At 35.2% G+C, this 20527-nt stretch overlaps 1 protein-coding gene across 2 annotated transcripts in view; it reads left to right on the forward strand.

Annotated features, from left to right (window-relative positions):
- Nucleotides 1–20527, forward strand: part of PGAP1 (post-GPI attachment to proteins inositol deacylase 1) — a 78091-nt gene that overhangs the window by 49289 nt on the left and 8275 nt on the right. For both annotated transcript variants that reach the window (XM_055397827.2, XM_055397828.2), the window contains 12 exons: nucleotides 689–762; nucleotides 867–918; nucleotides 1649–1715; nucleotides 2090–2198; nucleotides 3241–3279; nucleotides 5421–5514; nucleotides 10537–10627; nucleotides 11409–11606; nucleotides 12527–12662; nucleotides 14134–14184; nucleotides 14643–14830; nucleotides 19700–19804. In XM_055397827.2, the coding sequence (XP_055253802.1) occupies nucleotides 689–762; nucleotides 867–918; nucleotides 1649–1715; nucleotides 2090–2198; nucleotides 3241–3279; nucleotides 5421–5514; nucleotides 10537–10627; nucleotides 11409–11606; nucleotides 12527–12662; nucleotides 14134–14184; nucleotides 14643–14830; nucleotides 19700–19804 (1204 nt within the window). The remainder of the gene's footprint in view (nucleotides 1–688; nucleotides 763–866; nucleotides 919–1648; nucleotides 1716–2089; nucleotides 2199–3240; nucleotides 3280–5420; nucleotides 5515–10536; nucleotides 10628–11408; nucleotides 11607–12526; nucleotides 12663–14133; nucleotides 14185–14642; nucleotides 14831–19699; nucleotides 19805–20527) is intronic.

A 20527-nucleotide genomic window follows, 5' to 3' on the forward strand; every position in this document is an offset into this window, starting at 1 on the left:
ATGAAGTTGGGACATTTGTAATGGTGTGGATGGACCTAGAGTCTGTTGTATAGAGTGAAGTAAGGCAGAAAGAGAAAAACAAATATTAAATAATATCACATATATATGGAAATCTAGAAAAATAGTACAGATGAACCTATTTGCAGGGCAGAAATTGAGATACAGACATAGAGAACAGACATGTAGACACAGTGGGGAGCGTAGGGCAAATTGAGAGTATCATTGAAGCATATATGTTACCATATGTAACATAGATAGCTAGTAGGAAGTTGCTGCATAACGCAGGAAACTCAGTCTGGTGGTACTCAACCTAGAGGGGTAGGTTTGAGAAGGGAAGTGGAAGGGAGGTTCAAGAGGGAGGGAACATATGTATACATGTAGCTGATAAACTTTGGTAGTTTAACAACGGCAAAATTAATACAATACTATAAAGAAATTATACTCCAAAAATAAAATTTTAAAAATGAATAAAATCATTATAAATGTTCTGTTTTTGTCCAGAATTTATTGAATGAGGATTGAATTTTTAGGAATTCCATTCTTCCATACCAAAAACAAGAACCTATAAACTCTTTTAATATTAAAAATCTGTTGGCATTATTTAGACATTGTTTAAAGTCAGTACTTTTGTACTTTAAAATAATCTTTTTTTTATATTCTAAGTAATACAGTACTTTTAATTCAACAGGATTGTCCTCAAGGAAAGTGATATTAAATGCAAGTGGTCTGTTCTATAATATAGAGCTTCTGAACTTTGGACAGGTAATTAATTATCTTGACAATAATGACTTGATTTGACTTTACCGCTTAGTTAAACTTACAAACCTGTTTTTTTTGTTTTTTTCTTTGTGGTCAAACTCTATTAGATATACCAAGCTTTTAAAATCAATGTGGTAAGCAAGTGCTCAGGAGTCAAAGGTAAGTATATTTTCTGAAAAAATAGTTTTGTCATTTGAAGACTCTTTAGGTCTTCCTCACTGGAATTTTCTGTAATACTTATTTTTCCATATATGTAAATTTATATTTAATATATGCTAATAGAAAAGCTATTTATATTTCCAATTAACTTAAAGTAGACCCTTTTTAACAGTAAAAATATTGATCTGTTTTAAATATTTACATTTTAAAAATAGTGTATATCTTGCTGTCCTATTGTAATAGTAATTGACATTTATCTCTTTACTCTTTTCCAATTTCTTAGTACTTCCCATATGTTCTAATATCTTTTTGTAGGCCTAATTAAACATTATTATTAAAGCATTCTCCCTAATTTCTTATCATGTGATATAACTCTTACTGATTATTTCTTAATGAAATGAGTAATTATATAAATGCAGATATCAGCATGCCTATGTGCATGCTAAGTTGTTTCAGTCATGTCTGACTCATGCAACCCTATGTATTGTAGCCCACCAGTCTCCTCTGTCCATGGGATTCTCCAGGCAAGAATACTGGAGTGGGTTGCCATGCCCTCTTCCAGGGGATCTTCCCAACCCAGAACTCACATCTCTTATGTCTCCTGCATTGGCAGCCAGGTGCAGCCACTGGCACCACCTGGAAAGCCCATCTATAGTTATGTATCACAATAGCTTATATAACATTTAGTAATATAAAGTTAGTAATACATATTTTTTTTATGTTTTCACAGAAGAAATTACTAGTATCTATAAACTTCATATTCCCTGGTCTTACGAAGATTCACTAACCATTGCACAGTAAGTAAATCAAAGAATTTACCTTAAACTTTGGTGTTTTTGAATAATACATATTTTACTTTGTTTATTTAAATCAGAGTAAAATTTTAGTGAAATTATTATAGTGCCTTTTAGTAAAATATAGGCTTCCTTTATGTAGCATTGTGCTCATAAGATAATACATATAATATTATAACATAGAGTATTCTTATTTAAGCAGTGTAGAATTTAACCTTACTTGCATCAAACAAGAACCCCTTTCCACCCTCTCCCCCAACTCCTGTGTGTGTCATCTAGCTTCCTTACAGTATTTCATTGTGTGGTACTGAGTATTGACTTAGCCATGGTTATTTCACATAATTTTGTATTTGAAAATTCATTGTTTATATTTTCAGGGTTCCATCTTCCACTGAAATTTCTGTGAAACTCCATGTTGCTCAACCTGATAATGACAGCCATGTAGCATTACTAAAAATGTACACATCATCAGAGTGTCAATATGAGGTAAGTTATATGTTTGCTTAATTTTTAAGATTTAGTTATAGAATAAACTGGAAATGTTTGGATTTCTTTTTGAACTTTCTTAGGGTAAACCAGAATCAGTAGGTCAAGTGAATAGAATCTGTCCTTCAACCAAGCTTCAGTTTGACCTATACTATGAGTTATTTTAGATTTTTGGAAGTTATCGGTGCTTTGATATCTTGCTTTGTGTTTCTAGCATTGAAGGATTCTGCTGGGATGTAAAGGTTTTCAACTTGTGCCTTCGTGTTTCTAATACTATAGAGATAGGAAGAGCTGCATTAGTAATTTGGCTCCTAATACTGCATGCTGTCAGAGTGTCCATGTTTTAACAAATACTTTATTTTCCAAATATTTTATTTTCAAAAAAGTCCATGTATTGACCAAATATAGATATTTTACAATTTCTCTATGAAAGATATATTTCCTTTTCCCAGACTTTCTAATATCTAAGGAGGTATATTTATGGTAGAGATAATTAATGAACAATGAATTTCTTTTTAAAATATTGTCTTTGCTCAAATTTTACTACATGTGCTCTATTTGTTCCTGGTATTATATCATGTGAAACCTACTTTTATTAAATTTACTGAGAAGTGGTTTTGCTTAGCATTTTTTAGTACCATACAATTGTAGGTTTGAGATTTTAAGTACAAGTTACATAGAAAGTTGATTAATTTGTGCTTAATTTTTCAGCAAATAAATGTATAGTTTCTGGATTCAGTCATTCAATGAATTCCTTTAGCTTGTATGATCTGGTCATAAGATATTCCGATTAATTAACTATATTAGTAAAAGTTTACTCATGTATCATTGCAAGAATTTGATTAAGGGCAAAGTTCTGAACAGTAAAACTGCTGTTGATAGAAATTAAATATTGATGGTTTGGAGAATTCTTTTCAGATCTTGAGTACCTTTAGGTTCATTATTATAACAAAGTAGTGATTGTGATTGTTGTAGTGTGCTCATTTAATAAAATGTGAGTATAGGAAAAATAACCTTTATAAATAATTGTTTTTTAAACTAGGTGACAGTTAAGACTTCCTTTTCACAAATACTTGGACAGGTAAGAGAGACGTCTTGTCAGTTATTTATTGCCTTGTGGATAGATACTCTAAGAGAAGTTGTAAGCATTTCTGTAAAGGACCAGATAATAAGTATTTAGGCAAACTATATATAGTCTCTTGCTGCTTCTGCTGCTGCTGCCACTACTTCAGCTACTTTTTTCTTTTTTTTTCTCACATTAATGAAATTTGAAAGCCATTCTTGGCACATAGTCCATAGTTGGCCACCCCTGGCTTTGAGGTGATGCTTTCATGTTTGATACTTCCTAAAAATGAAAATTGCTTCCTGATTTTCAAATGAATGTTATATTAAAATTTCATGTTTCTCATACTATGCTGTATTCATATCCCATTAAAATCTGTAAGTTCTATTGTATAAATGAACATTTTCAAGAACTTTTTATGTCGTCCATGCTCAGATTGTAAAAGTAATTTATATTAAAAATAAACATATTGAAAAATTCATTTGGGGAGTTTCTTTATATGATTTGTGGCTTCCCTGCTAGCTCAGGTGGTAAAGAGGCCACCTGTAATGCGGGAAACCTGGGTTTGATCCCTGGGTTGGACATATCCCATGGAGAAAAGAATGGCAACTCATTCCAGTATTCTTGCCTGACAAATCCCATGGACAGCGAAGCCTGGTGGGCTACAGTCCCTGGGGTCATAAAGAGTTGGGCACAACTGAGCGACTAACACTTTCTATGATTCATAGGCAAATAGTTTTACAAAAATAACATATCAAGTCATAGAACTACTATAGTATATTCAACATCATTTTAATTTGCAAAATTGTACAGTCTGGACATAAATAGGTAATAGTGATTTGTCAGAGAAATTATAGTTTTAAAATTCACTAAAATTTTTATTGTATCATTACTTTCACTTTATTTTTTGGTTTGTTATGTTTTGCAGTATAAGCATAGCAGAATTTTTAAGTCATTTAGTTCTATAATTATCTGTTCAGTCATTCAGTTGTGTCCAACTCTTTGCGACCCCATGGACTGCAGCATGCCAGGCTTCCTTGTCCTTCACCAACTCCCAGAGCTTGCTCAAACTCATGTCCATCAAATCTGTGATCCTGTCCAACCATCTCATCCTCTGTCATCCCCTTCTCTTCCCGTCTTCAATCTTTCCCAGCATCAGGGTCTTTTCAAATGAGCCAGTTCTTTGCATCAGGTGGCCAAAGTATTGGAACTTCAGCTTCAGCATCAGTCCTTCCAGTGAATATTCAGGACTGATTTCATTTAGGATTGACTGGTTTAATTTCCTTGCTGTCAAGACAAGAGTCTTCCAGCACCACAATTCTAAGGCATCAATTCTTCAGTGCTCAGCCTTTTTTATTGTCCAGCTCTCAATCCATATATGACTACTGGAAAAACCATACCTTCGACTAGACAGACCTTTGTTGGCAAAGTAACATCTCTGATTTTTAATAATGCTGTCTAGGTTTGTCATAGCTTTTCTTCCAAGGAGCAGGCATCTTTTAATTTCATGGCTGCAGTCACCGCCCACAGTGATTTTGGAGCCCAAGAAAATAAAATCTGTCTCTGTTTCCATTATTTCCCATCTATTTGCCATGAAGTGATGGGACCGGATGCCATGATCTTAGTTTTTTGAATGCTGAGTTTTAAGCCAGGTTTTTCACTCTCATCTTTCACTTTCATCAAGAGGCTCTTTAGTTCCTTTTCGCTTTCTCCCATAAGGGTGGTATCATCTGCGTATCTAAGGTTATTGATATTTCTTCCAGCAATCTTGATTCCAGCTTGTGCTTCATCCAGCCCAGCATTTCGCATGATATACACTGCATACAAGTTAAATAAGCAAGGTGACAATATATAGCCTTGATGTACTCCTTTCCTGATTTGCTTAATAAACATACCTTATAAAAAAGTTTGCAGCATATGCTACACAATTATATATTGTCTCTTTTATGCATTTGATAAAAATTTAGATAAACATTTCTAATATACCATATATTCTTAGCATTTATTTTACATAGAATTTTTATGCCCATTACTGGAGATATCTTTGTGGTCGTGTCAGAAAATGTATAAAGTGAAGAGCAGCAGGTTTATTTCATGTGAAAGTATGCTTATGTCATTAACATTAACATTCAGAAATTGCCCATTTGTCTGTTTTCTAGGTAGTTAGATTTCATGGTGGAGCGCTTCCTGCTTATGTCATATCTAGTGTCCTTCTTGCTTATGGAGGACAGTTATACTCTCTTTTCTCAACAGGTAAGAATGTTTCTATTCCTCTCTCCTTCTCTTCCTTCCCTAGTGCTTCATTACTAATTTTTTTATTCTACATGTAGCTAATGAGGACACATCAATTTCCTTGTTTTTATTGGGGTAAAGTTGATTAGTGTTGTGTTAGTTTCAGGTATACATCAAAGTGGTTCAGTTATACATATACATGTAGCTATTGTTTTGCAAATTCTTTTCCCATTAAGTTGTTACATAATGTTGAGCCGAGTTCCCTGTGCTATACAGTAGGTCCTTGTTGGTTATCTATTTTAAATAAAGCAGTGTGTGCATGTCAACATCAGTTTCTTGAAGATTTCACAAACCTTCTCCCTCAAGTTTACAGGCGTTTGAGATCCTCTTTAAGTTTTAAGAGGTGCCCAAGAAAATTACTTACTTGTTTTCTTCATTTTATACCCTTTTGTCTAAAGTTTATCCTCTGTTCTGAGGATCTCGTAAGAGATAGAAATTCATTGACGGGGCTTTTGTTCTCCATTCTATTCCCAGTGCCTGACTGGGGCCAGGCACATGGTTGGCAATCAGCATAATATTTGGACTGTATCAACTATATCAGTTAGGTCCTGGTACATTGAATGGAATAACTGAGATTTTAGTTGAAGGGATTGTTTCAAAGGTATGTGTAAGGACAAGGGAAACCAACAACAAATGATAAAGTACCAAATTAGCAACAAAGCCATCTGATACTCCTAGGTACCAGGATGAAGGAAGGAGCAAACCTCGAGAGCTGTAGGAAAAAGTAACAGTACTGCACCTAAGCCTTAGGTACAGAAATGCTGCAGCTGCTGTCAGTGTGTGGCTCAGCAGGGAGAAGGCAGGGAAATAAATGCACTAACTTTATTTTCTTCTCCCCTCCTAACTGCTAGTGCTTGTCATTCACTGAACCCGACTAGAAGCCAGTTCATAAAAGTCAGCCTCTCAGAATTCAGAGCAAAGTAAAGGGTAGAAAATGGATCTGGAGAAGAAAACATAGGCTATACAGTATATTGGACAAAGTCCTTTCTAGAGTACAGTAAAAAGGGCTTCCATGGTGGTTCAGATGCTAAAGAGTCTGCCTGCAATGTGGGAGACCCAGGTTCAACCCCTGGGTCGGGAAGATCCCCTGGAGAAGGAAATGGCAACCCACTCCAGTATTCTTGCCTGGAAAATCCCATGGATGGAGGAGCCTGGCGGGCTACAGAGGTCACAAAGGGGTCACATGAGTCAGACGCCACTGAGCGACTTTCACATACAGAGTACAGCAATGAGAACAGTTTCCCAGGAGCCTTGTACACTCACTGGGCTTGGGCAGTAATAATCCAAGAAGGCAAAAGAGAAAACAGAGTGAAGCCGAAACATACAAAAGCAGTCCCAAAATCCCCTCCACTACTTCTGTATTGCCAAATCCTTTCACAGCTACTCATTTCCTTTCAGTGACTTTTTGCCATTTTAAATCTGCCTTTAGTGTTCATTTTAACCTGATTTAACTTATCTTCCAGAACGAAGGAAGAAACACTTAGTGTGATCTAGCCAGATCCAACCTTTTAATTAAAAGATTATTCTGGCAATATTACATCTCCTATACTTGAGTATAGTTTTTTTTCAAGAGATACCTCATTCTTCTTAGTTTCAAGTGACTTGAAAATTTATTCTCAGCCATCTAGGATTTATATCTACGTAGTCCACAGAGCGGAGAAGGCAATGGCAAGCCACTCCAGTACTCTTGCCTAGAAAATCCCATGGATGGAGAAGCCTGGTAGGCTGCAGTCCATGGGGTCACTCAGTCAGACATGACTGAGCGACCTCACTTTGATTTTTCACTTTCACGCATTGGAGAAGGAAATGGCAACCCACTCCAGTGTTCTTGCCTGGAGAATCCCAGGGACGGGGGAGCCTGGTGGGCTTCCGTCTATGGGGTCACACAGAGTCAGACACGACTGAAGCGACTTAGCAGCAGCAGCAGCAGCAGTCCACAGAGACCCCAAGGATATATGATAATGATTAGAGGATTTGAGTATGGGATTGTGTCTCAAACCAATTAAAAGAAGTAGTTCTGAACCAAAAATGCTTATCAGAAATCACCTGTAGATCATGCTCACTAGAATGGCTATGATAAAAAAGACAGATGATAACAAATGTTGATGAGGATTTGGAGAAATTAGAATCTTTTTGCACTGTTGGCGGAAATGTAAAATGATATAGCTATTTTGGAAAGTGATCTGGCAGTTCCTCAAAAGTTTAAAGAGGGTTGCCATATGACTCAGCAACTACTCCTGTGTATAGACCTAAGAGAAATGAAAACATGCATCCATACTGAACTTGTACATGGATGTTCAGAGGAGCACTATTTATAACAGTCAAAGAATGGAAACAACCAAAATGTCCATCAACTGATGAATGGATAAATGTGCTACAACATTGATGGATCTTGGAAATATGCTAAGTTGAAGGAGCCAGTCACAAATGACTACATAATGTATGATTCCATTTTTATGAAATCCTCAGAGTAAGCCAGTCTATAGAGATAAAAAGTAGGTTAGTGGTTGCCCAGAAATGGGGAAGCATTGGAGGTTACAGTTAAGGGGAACTGTTTCTTTGGGCGAAATGAAAATGTTTTAAGACTGGAATGGTGAATGCACACTCTTTGAATGTACTAAAAACCACTGAATTGTATATATTTCAAATGGGTGAATTTTGAGTTGGGAGAATTACATCTCAGTAAAACTGTTTTTAAAAAACAGCTCACCTGTGGGGCTTTATAAGAATACAAATGATGAAACCATAGCCTCAGCTTCCTGAATTCGTTTCACAAATGATGACTGAATATGTACTCTTGTCTGAGAACCACTGAATTAATATTTGTATGGTATATTTATGTTTTTTAATTTTTTTAATTGAAGTATGGTTGATTTATAATATGTTAATTTCTGCTGTACAGCAAAGTAATTCAGTTATTATACATACATACATTATTTTTATATTCTTTTCCATTTTGTTTAGGATATTCAATATAGTTTGATATTATTGATGTTCTATCAGTATTGAATATAGATATTGAATATAGCTGTTCAGTAGGACCTTGTTGTTTATCCATTCTATATATAAAAACTTACATCTGCTAACGCCAAACTCCCACTCCATCCTTCCCCCAACCCCTTCCTCCTTGGCAACCACAAGTCTGTTCTCTATGTCCGTGAGTCTCTTTCATAGATAGGTTCAGTTGTGTCATATTTTAGGTTCCACAAATAAGTGCTATCATGTGGTATTTCTTTTTCTGTCTTCCTTCACTTAGTATGATAAACTCTAGCTGCATCCATGTTGCTGCAAATGGCATTTTGTTCTTTTTTATGGCTGAGTAATATTCTGTTGTATATATGCACCACATCTTTATCTATTCATCTGTCAATGGACATTTAGGTTATTTCTATGTCTTGGCTGTTGTGAATAGTGCTGCTATGAACATAGGGTTGCATGTATCTTTTTGAATTAGAGTTTTGTTTGCCTATATACCCAGGAGTAGGATTTCTGAATCATCAATTCAGTTGCTCAGTCATGTCTGACTCTTTGTGATGACATGGACTGTAGCACACCGGTCTTCTCTGCTGCTGCTGCTGCTAAGTCACTAGCCATCACCAACTCCCAGAGCTTGCTCAAACTCATGTCCATTGAGGCAGTGATGCCATCCAACCGTCTCATCCTCTGTCGTCCCCTTCTCTTCCCACTTTTAGTCTTTCCCAGCATCAGGGTCTTTTCCAATGAGTCAGTTCTTTGCATCAGGTGGCAAGAGTATTGGAGCTTCAGCTTCAACAGCAGTCCTTGCAGTGAATGTTCAGGACTGATTTCCTTTAGAATTGACTTGTTTGATCTCCTTACTGTCCAAGAGACTAGAGAGTCTTCTCCAACACCACAGCTCAAAATCATCAATTCTTCAGTGCTCAGCTTTCTTTATGGTCCAACTCTCACATCCATACATGACTACTAGAAAAACCATAGCTTCGATTAGACAGACCTTTGTCAGCAAAATAATATCTCTGCTTTTTAATATGCTGTCTAGGTTGATCTTAGCTTTTCTTCCAAGGCACAAGCATCTTTTAATTTCATGGCTACAGACACCATCTGCAGTGATTTTGGAGCCCAAGAAAATAGAGTGTGTCACTGTTTCCATTGTTTCCCATCTATTTGCTGTGAAGTGATGGGACCAGATGCCATGATCTTCATTTTTTGAACGTTAAATTTTAAGCCCGCTTTTTCACTTTCCTCTTTCACTTTAGTCAAGAGGCTCTTTAGTTCCTCTTTGCTTTCTGCCATAAGGATGGTGTCATCTGCATATCTGAGGTGATTGATGTTTCTCCCAGCAGTCTTGATTCCAGCTTGTGCTTCATCCAACCCAGCATTTTGCATGATGTACTCTGCATAGAAGTTAAATAAGCAAGCTGACAATGTACAGCCTTGACGTACTCCTTTCCCAATTTGAAACCAGTCCGTTATTCCATGTCCTGTTAGAACTGTTGCTTCTTGACCTGCATACATTCTGCATTTGATTCTGGATCATAGAGTAGTTCTGTTTTTAGTTTTTAAAGAACCTCATACTGTTTTCCATAGTGGCTGCACCAACTTCCATTTCCACCAACAGTGTAGAAGGTACATCGTTTTCTCCACATCCTCTCTGAAGTGCAAGTCCACTCAGTCACGTCCAACTCTTTGTGACCCCATGGACTGTAGCCTGCAGGGTTCCTCTGCCCATGGGATTTTCCAGCCAGGGGTCCTGGAGTGGGTTGCCATTTCCTTCTCCATTTCATCCTCTAACAATTACTATTTGTTGAGTTTTTAGTGATAGCCATTTTGACCAGAATGCAGTGGTACTTCATTGTAGTTTTGATTGCATTTCAAATTAGAATAATACAGACTCTTGCTTTCTCACATGTAACATGGTGTTCTTATAAACAATGCAAGATGTAATATGTCTCATACTTAATTACTGTGAATTCTCTACTACATATATATATTTTTAATCACTAGGTCATTGCTTAGAATATGCTACTATGTTGGATAAAGAAGCCAAACCATACAAAGTTGATCCTTTTGTAATTATGGTTAAGTTTCTGTTGGGGTAAGTTTTATTATCCATGATAATGATTTTTAATTTTATGTATACAATATTATGCTTGGCTCAAATATGGAGCATACATTTTCATACAAATAAGACAATTGACTTGTTTTATTAAATGGAATTTTCTCTTAGGCAAAGGCCTAATAAGTTTATCAATGTTTACTTCAGTAGTTTAACCATTTCAAAAGTATTTATTGAAAAGTAATTATTACAGTGTAAACTTAACCTGTAAATATACCAGGACTTTAACATTTCCAAAAGAATGTATACAGTCCATGATCTTTGAGTATCCCAGATTTATGAACACACAGTGGTGTAAGATACTGATGAAACAGTGCCTCAGAACACTTTTTGTTACTTCCCATACAAAGTATATTTTAGATCTCTTTACACTACTTAACATTGCATTCTTAATTTATTTCAATTTTTTGGGGGGGATTAAGAAGCATTACTTAGATGTCTTTTCTTCTGTTGTTATAACTAGCTATTGTCCTTCTAACTTAAAAAAAAACATTTATGACTTCAATACAAGGATTAATAGAGAACAGTAAAACTGTTTTGAGACTTAAGACTCAGATCTTTGTAGATCAGTAGACTTACTAGTTCCTTACAAGGAATTGAGATTTGTTTTTTCAGGATAATTATAAATTAAATACCATGGAACTTTGGGGACTCTAGTGAATGGTCGAATGCTTCAGATGTTAAATCCTTGAATGAGTTGTTGATTTTTTTGCTTTTATTGTATCATTTGCTTTTATTTCTTGTTTTCTTTTATCCACAGATATAAATGGTTTAAAGAATTATGGGATATGTTACTGTTACCAGAATTAGATGCCATCGTTTTAACTAGTCAGAGTATGTGTTTCCCCCTTGTATCTTTGATTCTTTTTCTATTTGGAACATGTACTGCCTACTGGGGTGGCCTACTCTCTTCTACATCTGTGAGACTTCTTTCTTCATTGTGGCTAGCTTTGAAAAGGTAAAGAATGAGTGACTAAAAGCTTTCTTATTGCTCTTAAGTAAGAAAAAAATTGTATTCTGATAGAGAACGTTAAGAATAATTTGCTTTCACTAAAATATGTCTAAGGAAAAATGTGTAAGTAGCAAAACATGGGGTTAGTGTTCAAACTTAGGTTTCTGTCATAGATACTGATTTATTTCAAGTTAAATGCTACATTTGATTTTGACCATAGTGTTTAAGATGGTGAAAAAATCAAAAAAGTTTAACAGAGTGCACAAGTATTTTTAAATTTCACTGTTTAAATCTTTTCAAGAGGGAAGTGTTTTTTTTCTGGCAGTGATTTTATGTGGTGGTTTTCAGTCAAGCCTGAGAGCAAGACTCCAATCTTGATATGTAGGATCAGATTAGATGAAATGTGTAAGAGTTCCAGAAGCATTGCCTAGAGTTTTATTATGATCCAAAGACGTGGTGTGAAGTTGTTGGTGGGTTTTTCAGATGAACCAGTGATGTAGTTTCTGTTAACTCTCCTCATGATACTTCTTCCTCCACTTCTTCTAAAGTGCTTCTGACGTTAACATCATGAGATGTCTGAGTGACCTTGAGACTTTAAAAACAGAAAATGATTTCTTTTCATGTCAAGATCAGAATTGTGTAGTACAGAGCCTATAAGTAATAATTATCTTTAACAATATTTTTTCTTTTTTAGTACTGATACTATCCATAGTATATCTAAATGCAAGAGAAACTATCACAGTATATAACAGAATTTTAAAATATGTGACACCATCATCTTTATTTTAAAAAGCTTTACTATTTACCTTATAGTAATGCTTGCAGATTAGGAGAAGCTGGCAGAGCACTATACTGTTTTCTCCTTAATAGTGACTGTTTAAATAACTGTTAATATGCTTTTAGAATCTTTATTCTTGTTATTCCAGGCCCTCTGAACTTCCTAAAGATATCAAGATAATATCACCAGACTTGCCCATTTTGACAATTGTTTTGATCCTCATTAGCTGGACAACTTGTGGAGCCTTTGCCATACTTCTTACTTATCTTTACTATGTATTTAAGGTATGTCAAATCAATAAAGTGAGAAGGCCTGAGTTATGTATCAGGCAGGCATAGAATTACCTATAGTTGTTAAAATTTTTTTTTCAATCACTGCTTCAGTAACATTCTATTATATAACAGGCTTATATGTAAAGTTTTTTTTTTTTTAACATCTTAACTATTTCAGATATATGAAGTTAACTGTAGAACTAAAGTTACTAATCTGAATTGAATTTCTTTGTTAAAAACAAATTTCAGTTTTCTAATAAAAAATTATTAAAAAAACAAAGGGAGGGGAGGAGATGTAATCTGTTTCACACTACTTGATGCTTTGGCAAATAATGTTAACTTTTGAAAAACATTCTCCTAGAACAGTTTGTTCATAACTTTTCTTTGAACATGGATAATAGACAAAATAAATGGTTATGTCAATGGGATCAAGCTGTTGGTCAGGCTGAAACATGTAGAATGTTACAAATGTTGCTGAAGAATAGTAAGACTGATGAAAATAATTTAGCTGATAATTTTACTGAGGAAATGAAAAACACTTCTAAAAGTACTGACAGTTTTGCAGGAAAATTCAGGTTTATATAATTACATGAGCTCCACATTAACCTTATATAGAGTTAGTTGATATCAGAAAGGATAATAATTTTTTCCTTTTTTTCTTTTTTCTAGCAAAGACTTTTTTGCATCTGCATTTAATACAAATGGGCTTCCCTGGTGGCTCAGACTATAAAGAATTTGCCTGCAATGCAGGCGACCCAGGTTCCATCCCTGGGTCAGGAAGATCCCATGGACAGAGGGGCCTGATGGGCTGCAGTCCATGGGGTCACAAAGACACAGACACAACTGAGCAACTAACACTTTATCACTAAATACATGCCATTATAGATTACTTTCAGTTTTCAAAGGAAAAGTATGACCATCAGAAATATAAATATAAATTTGATTTATAAATATAGTATTTTTAGGTTTTTAGGTGAGTATTTCAAACAACTGACACAGTAAGAAAAACTTTCTCAAATACTTAAGCACACCTAATAAATTTGTAGACTTTCCCAGGTTCCCGTAAACATTTTACCATCCTATATAATTGAGTTTCGATTTTCAAAGATTTAGATTATATAACATTTGTTAAGATGTTTATATTGTGCTGAATATAATCAAATTTTTGACTTACATGACATTTTAAGTTGCATTAGCAGGGCACCAGTCAAGCACAGGGTCACATAGTGTGGAAAGATTAACATTATATCCTAGCCCCAACATACTCTGTGATGTTTTATTTTGTTTCTGATTTTTAATCCATGATAGCAAGCACATGTAGCTATTATTTAGCTTTTCTAAAAGAATGTTTTTAAATGTTGAAATGGATTTTTATTTATTTAGATTTTTTAAATTTCAAATTATAATGCTTCTCAATTTCAATAAAAATGGTTGTTTTTTGTTTAAAAATAAAAGTAAAATTAATGTCTTTTCTTTTTCATAGATTGTTCATCTGCAAGCCAGCCTAACAACTTTTAAAAACAGCCAGACTGTGGTAAGTTTTATTTTCATAACTCTATAGAACATGGAAAAACATAAAAGTTTATTTTGTTTTTTTTTAAGTTAGAATTTTACAATATTTAGAAGTGTACACTATTTGAATTTAAATAGCTTTAAGAAAATTGAACCTAATGAATATTAAAATAAGGCTTAGAGATTGTCATTTAATTTGATGTTAGTACTTAAGTTGCTTTTGTTATTACAATTATCTCTTAAATTTTATTTCAAATAATTACTTAGAGGATATATTCTTAGCAGTGGAAATAACAAGTCAATGGAATAAGTTTTATAACTGACAACTGCTTTAAAATACTTTGAAATAAGATAATTCCAGTATTTTATATCAGTTTGGTAATGAAAAACTGTATTCAGCTGTTCGATAATTATGATTCTAAATAAAGTAATACATAATTTTACTTAATATCTCAATATTTTTGCTTTATTGCTTTATAGAATCCCAAACACTCTAGAAGAAGTGAAAAAAAATCCAATCACCATAAAGACTCTGCAGTACACCATCTTCGTTTATCTGCCAGTGATGCTGAAGATAGTCTTCGCATGCACAGTACTTTGATTAACTTATTAACATGGATTGTATTACTCAGCATGCCATCTTTAATTTATTGGCTAAAGAATCTTAGGTAAGTTTTATTTATATAGTTATAATTTATGTGGTTTAAATGATAAATATCTGTAAGTAGAGACTTGCAAGATTCCTAATGATTCATAAAACTTTTGCAAGAACAAGAAGCTTTCATCTGAAATTTATTTTTAGCATATTCACATTTTCTTTTTTTCCATGAAAATATAAACTTCCCTAAAATCTACCCAATAGGGGAGAATTCTATTTTATTCACTTTTCCTTTAACCTTTTTTGAGTCTAGAAATACATGAAAATGTGCTTTATTTTGCTTACTTAAGGTATTCATAATGCTAGTGCTTTAATTTTTCAACTTAAGATCAATTTTATATTAAATTGAGGGGAAGATAAATGCTACATTTAAAATAATAGAAATAATGAAGAAAGTGTGTACTTCTGTGGTGTGTCCTACACATTGAACTAAAGTAAGTGATCAGGTATTTCACTACTGAAAGCTGTCATTTGTGTCCTAGGTTAAATGAATTCTAAAATGCCTTCTAAGGTTATTTCTAGAATATTAAGTTTTTAGTAAATTGTCTTTTAAACAAAGCTCCCTTATTCAGTTAATAGTGAACTCCTGATTAATATAGATTTTAGAAATGATGTAAATTTTTCAGATTATCTACATATTGGAGGAGGTTTTTTTTTAAAGTCAGATGAATCAAAACAAGTTCAATAAATTAAATCACTGGTTACCAGATGTTAATATCCTTCCTCTGTCCCTTATTTTGGGCTTCCCAGGCAGTGTTAGTAAAATACCTGTCTGCTAAGTCAAGAAACACCTGGAGTAACAGGCAAATTTGGCCTTGGAGCACGGAATGAAGCAGGGCAAAGGCTAATAGAGTTTTGTCAAGAGAACGCACTGGTCATAGCAAACACCCTCTTCCAACAACACAAAAGAAGACTCTACGCATGGACATCACCAGATGGTCAACACCGAAATCAGATTGATTATATTCTTTGCAGCCAAAGATAGAGAAGCTGTATACAGTTAGCAAAAACAAGACCAGGAGCTAACTGTGTCTCATATCATGAACTCCTTATTGCCAAATTCAGACTTAAATTGAAGAAAGTAGGGAAAACCACTAGACCATTCAGGTATGACCTAAGTCAAAATCCCTTCTGATTATACAGTGGAAGTGAGGAATAGATTTAAGGGACTAGATCAGATAGATAGAGTGCCTGATGAACTCTGGACGGAGGTTCGGGACATTGTACAGGAGACAGGGTCCAAGACCATCCCCATGGAAAAGAAATGCAAAAAAGCAAAATGGCTGTCTGAGGAGGCCTTACAAATAGCTGTGAAAAGAAGAGAAGCGAAAAGCAAAGGAGAAAAGGAAAGATATAAGCATCTGAATACAGAGTTCCAAAGAATAGCAAGGAGAGATAAGAAAGCCTCCCTCAGCGATAAATGCAAAGAAATAGAGGAAAACAACAGAATAGGAAAAACAAGAGATCTCTTCAAGAAAATTAGAGATATCAAGGGAACATTTCATGCAAAGATGGGCTAGATAAAGGACAGAAATGGTATGGACCCAACAGAAGCAGAAGATATTAAGAAAAAGTGGCAAGAATACACAGAAGAACTGTACAAAAAAGATCTTCACGACCAAGATAGTCGCGATAACATGATCACTGACCTAGAGCCAGACATCTTGGAATGTGAAGTCAAGTGGGCCTTAGAAAGCATCACTACGAACAAAGCTAGTGGTGGTGATGGAATTCCAGTTGAGCTGTTTCAAATCTTGAAAGATGATGCTGTGAAAGTGCTGCACTCAATATGCCAGCAAATTTGGAAAACTCAGCAGTGGCCACAGGACTGGAAAAGGTCAGTCTTCATTCCAATCCCAAAGAAAGGCAATGCCAAAGAATGCTGAAACTACCGCACAATTTCACTCATCTCACATGCTAGTAAAGTCATGCTCAAAATTCTCCAAGCCAGGCTTCAACAATATGTGAACCGTGAATTCCCAGGTATTCAAGCTGGTTTTAGAAAAGGCAGAGGCACCAGAGATCAAATTGCCAACATCCGCTGGATCATGGAGAAAGCAAGAGAGTTCCAGAAAACATCTATTTCTGCTTCATTGACTATGCCAAAGCCTTTGACTGTGTGGATCACAATAAACTGTGGAACATTCTGAAAGAGATGGGAATACCAGACCACCTGACCTGCCTCTTGAGAAACCTGTATGCAGGTCAGGAAGCAACAGTCAGAACTGGACATGGAACAACTGACTGGTTCCAGATAGGAAAAGGAGTGCGTCAAGGCTGTATATTGTCACCTTGCTTATTTAACTTATATGCAGAGTACATCATGAGGAACGCTGGGCTGGAAGAAGCACAAGCTGGAATCAAGATTGCCGGGAGAAATATCAATAATCTCAGATATGCAGATGACACTACCCTTATGGCAGAAAGTGAAGAGGAACTCAAAAGCCTCTTGATGAAAGTGAAAGAGGAGAGTGAAAAGGTTGGCTTGAAGCTCAACATTCAGAAAACAAAGATCATGGCATCTGGTCCCATCACTTCATGGGAAATAGATAGAAAAACAGTGGAAACAGTGTCAGACTTTATATTTTTGGGCTCCAAAATCACTGCAGATGCTGATTGCAGCCATGAAATTAAAAGACGCTTAGTCCTTGGAAGGAAAGTTATGACCAACCTTGATAGTATATTAAAAAGCAGAGACATTACTTTGCCAACCAGGGTCCGTCTAGTCAAGGCTGTGGTTTTTCCCATGGTCATGTATGGATATGAGAGTTGGACTGTGAAGAAAGCTGATCGCCGAAGAATTGATACTTTTGAACTGTGGTGTTGGAGAAGACTCTTGCGAGTCCCTTGTACCACAAGGAGATCCAGCCAGTCCATTCTAAGGGAGATCTATCCTGGGTATTCATTGGAAGGACTGATGCTAAAGCTGAAACTGCAGTACTTTGGCCCCCTCATGCGACGAGTTGACTCACTGGAAGAGACTCTGATGCTGGGAAAGGTTGGGGGCAGGAGGAGAAGGGGACAACCGAGAATGAGATGGCTGGATGGCATCACCGACTCTGTGGGCATGAGTTTGAGTGAACTCCGGGAGTTGGTGATGGACAGGGAGGCCTGGCGTGCTTTGATTCATGGGGTCGCGGGGAGTCGAACATGACTGAGCGACTGAACTGACCTGAATTTGGAGACTTAAAAGGTGCGCATTCGATCCCTGGGTTGGGAAGATCCCCTGGAGGAGGGTATGGCAACCTAATCCAGTATTGTTGCCTAGAAAATCCTTTGGACAGAGGAGCCTGGCAAGTTATGGTCTGTGGGGATTCAAACAGTCACACACGACTGAAGTAACTTAGAAAGTCCCTTACTTTAATCAAGGTCCAGAATTTTGATCCCAGATTTGGGGAGAAAACCACTTCAGGAGCACAAATTTATGATTCTGAAAGGCTTAGTTATCTCATTCAATGCAACAGATGAGAATTTGGATTTTAAAAAGTAAGGGACAAGTCGTGTCCAACTCTTTGCGACCTGACCCCATGGACTGTACCCCGCCAGTCTCCTCTATCCATGGAATTCTCCAGGCAAGAATACCGGAGTAGGTAGCCATTTCCTGCTCCAGGGGATCTTCCTGACCCAGGCATCAAACCTGGGTCTCCTATATTCTAGGCCGCTTCTTTACCATCTGAGCCACCAGGGAAGCCCTAGATGGATGCATAGATAGATGTTAAAGAATCTTAAAAGGTATTATATATACTTATGCATTTCAATAGGTTCTAAAGAGAGAATTTTAAGGATCTAAAGTCAATTTTGATTACAAATTTGAAATTAAAAATTGGTTGGGATAAGAAGAAAAAGAATTCTGATTCATCATCCACAATTGCCACCTCAAGGATAGATTAATAAGAAAGATAATTTTCTTATTAAAATTCTGGAAATATCCATTTCTTTCTATCCTTAATTTTGGCCACCATCAACTCTCCCCATATTTACATTTGCTCTCTGCTATTAAAGAACAAGTCAAGCTTGTTCAGTTAATTATTATCATACCAAAAGCCTGATCATAGCACTCTGCAGCCATTACTTTACAAAGTTCAAGTCTTTCCATTTCTTTATAAAATTCAAATGCCTTGCCACAGCCTTTCATGCTCTGGTTCTTGCTTATCTTTTTATCTTCTCTCTTTTCCATTGCTTTAGCCTCCCTTCACAATCTAGGCTACACAGTCTTGTAGAACTTATATCCAGACTCTTACAAATGCTTTCTTTCTCCCTGAAACATCTTTTCCCAACATTGCCACTACCTCCTATCCTTCCATCAGCAATCAGCTAAAAAAGAATCTCCTCTAAGAAATTGTTCTTATTTGTAGCCCACCTCCCCTACCCTAAGTCTCTTCAGTATGCTAAAACTAAAACATCTGATTATCCCTATCACAGCATTCATCAACATATGTAAAAAAAAAAAAATAAATAAATAAATAAAAAGTAAGGGACAATAAATTTAAAGAAAAAGTACAGGAAAGTTACTTTGTGTAAACTTTTATTTTTTAATCTTATTTAAATGGAACAATTTAAACGTATTTTAAATAATTTGTTTTATGAAATATTATCTGTATATGACCTTTCAGGCATATACTTACAGAAAGGAAGTGCTTCCATATTGGATATTTTCATTTCCTTTAGTAGCTTCTGAACATAATTCTCCATCTAAAACCTTGAGTATAAAGATGATATAGAGCAAAATTTATTTATTAATGATTTCTTGAGCAATTTAGAGCTTTCTTTTATCCACATTGTAATTGTAAGGCTTTGAAATTTCTTTATTGATTCTGATAATTTAAAATGATGGGCTATGCTTTGTTGGCTTATGTTTTTTTTTTTCTTTCTAATCTAGGTATTACTTTAAACTTAATCCTGATCCATGTAAACCTTTGGCATTTATCCTTATTCCAACTATGGCAATTCTTGGAAATACTTACACTACTTCAATGAAGTCAAGGTATAGTTTTTAATCTTTCTTTTTCTCTCATCTATTCCTGGTATTCTTTTAGGTCTGGACATACCTTTTGTTCCTGTTTATGTGGACAATACTAAAGGCAATCCTTTAATAGTAATTAGGTTTATATGTAAATATACAGCTTATGTGCAAATGTATTATGTTTTCTTAATTATGGGTTTTATTTGTTAATATGTAATAATTTTTTTCTTTAAAAAGTTAATCGTTAAAATATTTGATATTTAAGTTTGCTTCCAATAAAATACAGGAGTTGAAAGTAGGTAGTAATATAGATGAAGTAGGATTGGCCATGACTTGATAATTTCTGAGGCTGGGGGATGGGTTCCATGAGGTTCATTGTACTGTTAATCTACTTATATATATGTTTAAGATTTTCCATAATAAAATTTTACCTTTCACTGACTGCTTATTTGCTCTGAGAGTGTTTTCCAGTTGATTCTGGCAGGTAGTTGCAGATATTCTAAAATCAGGCAGATCTAGGGTTTAAATCTAAGGCTTTGTGTCCTTCGGTAAATTTCTTAATCCCTCAGTTTCTCTCTTTTCAGAGTAAAAAGGTAACAGTCTTTCTTGATGGTATTTTTTAATATTTAGTGTCTTGTCTTATATGCTCCTGTTATGAATTGAGGATTATTATTTTTTTTGTTATTGAAGCTTTTTGCTGATATTAAATAGGTTGAAAATAAATATTTCTGTAGCTATATCTTA

The sequence above is a fragment of the Moschus berezovskii genome, chromosome 2 (genome assembly GCF_049115385.1).
Source record: "Moschus berezovskii isolate FMDL1 chromosome 2, NW_MosBer_1.0, whole genome shotgun sequence".
Lineage (NCBI taxonomy): Eukaryota > Metazoa > Chordata > Mammalia > Artiodactyla > Moschidae > Moschus > Moschus berezovskii.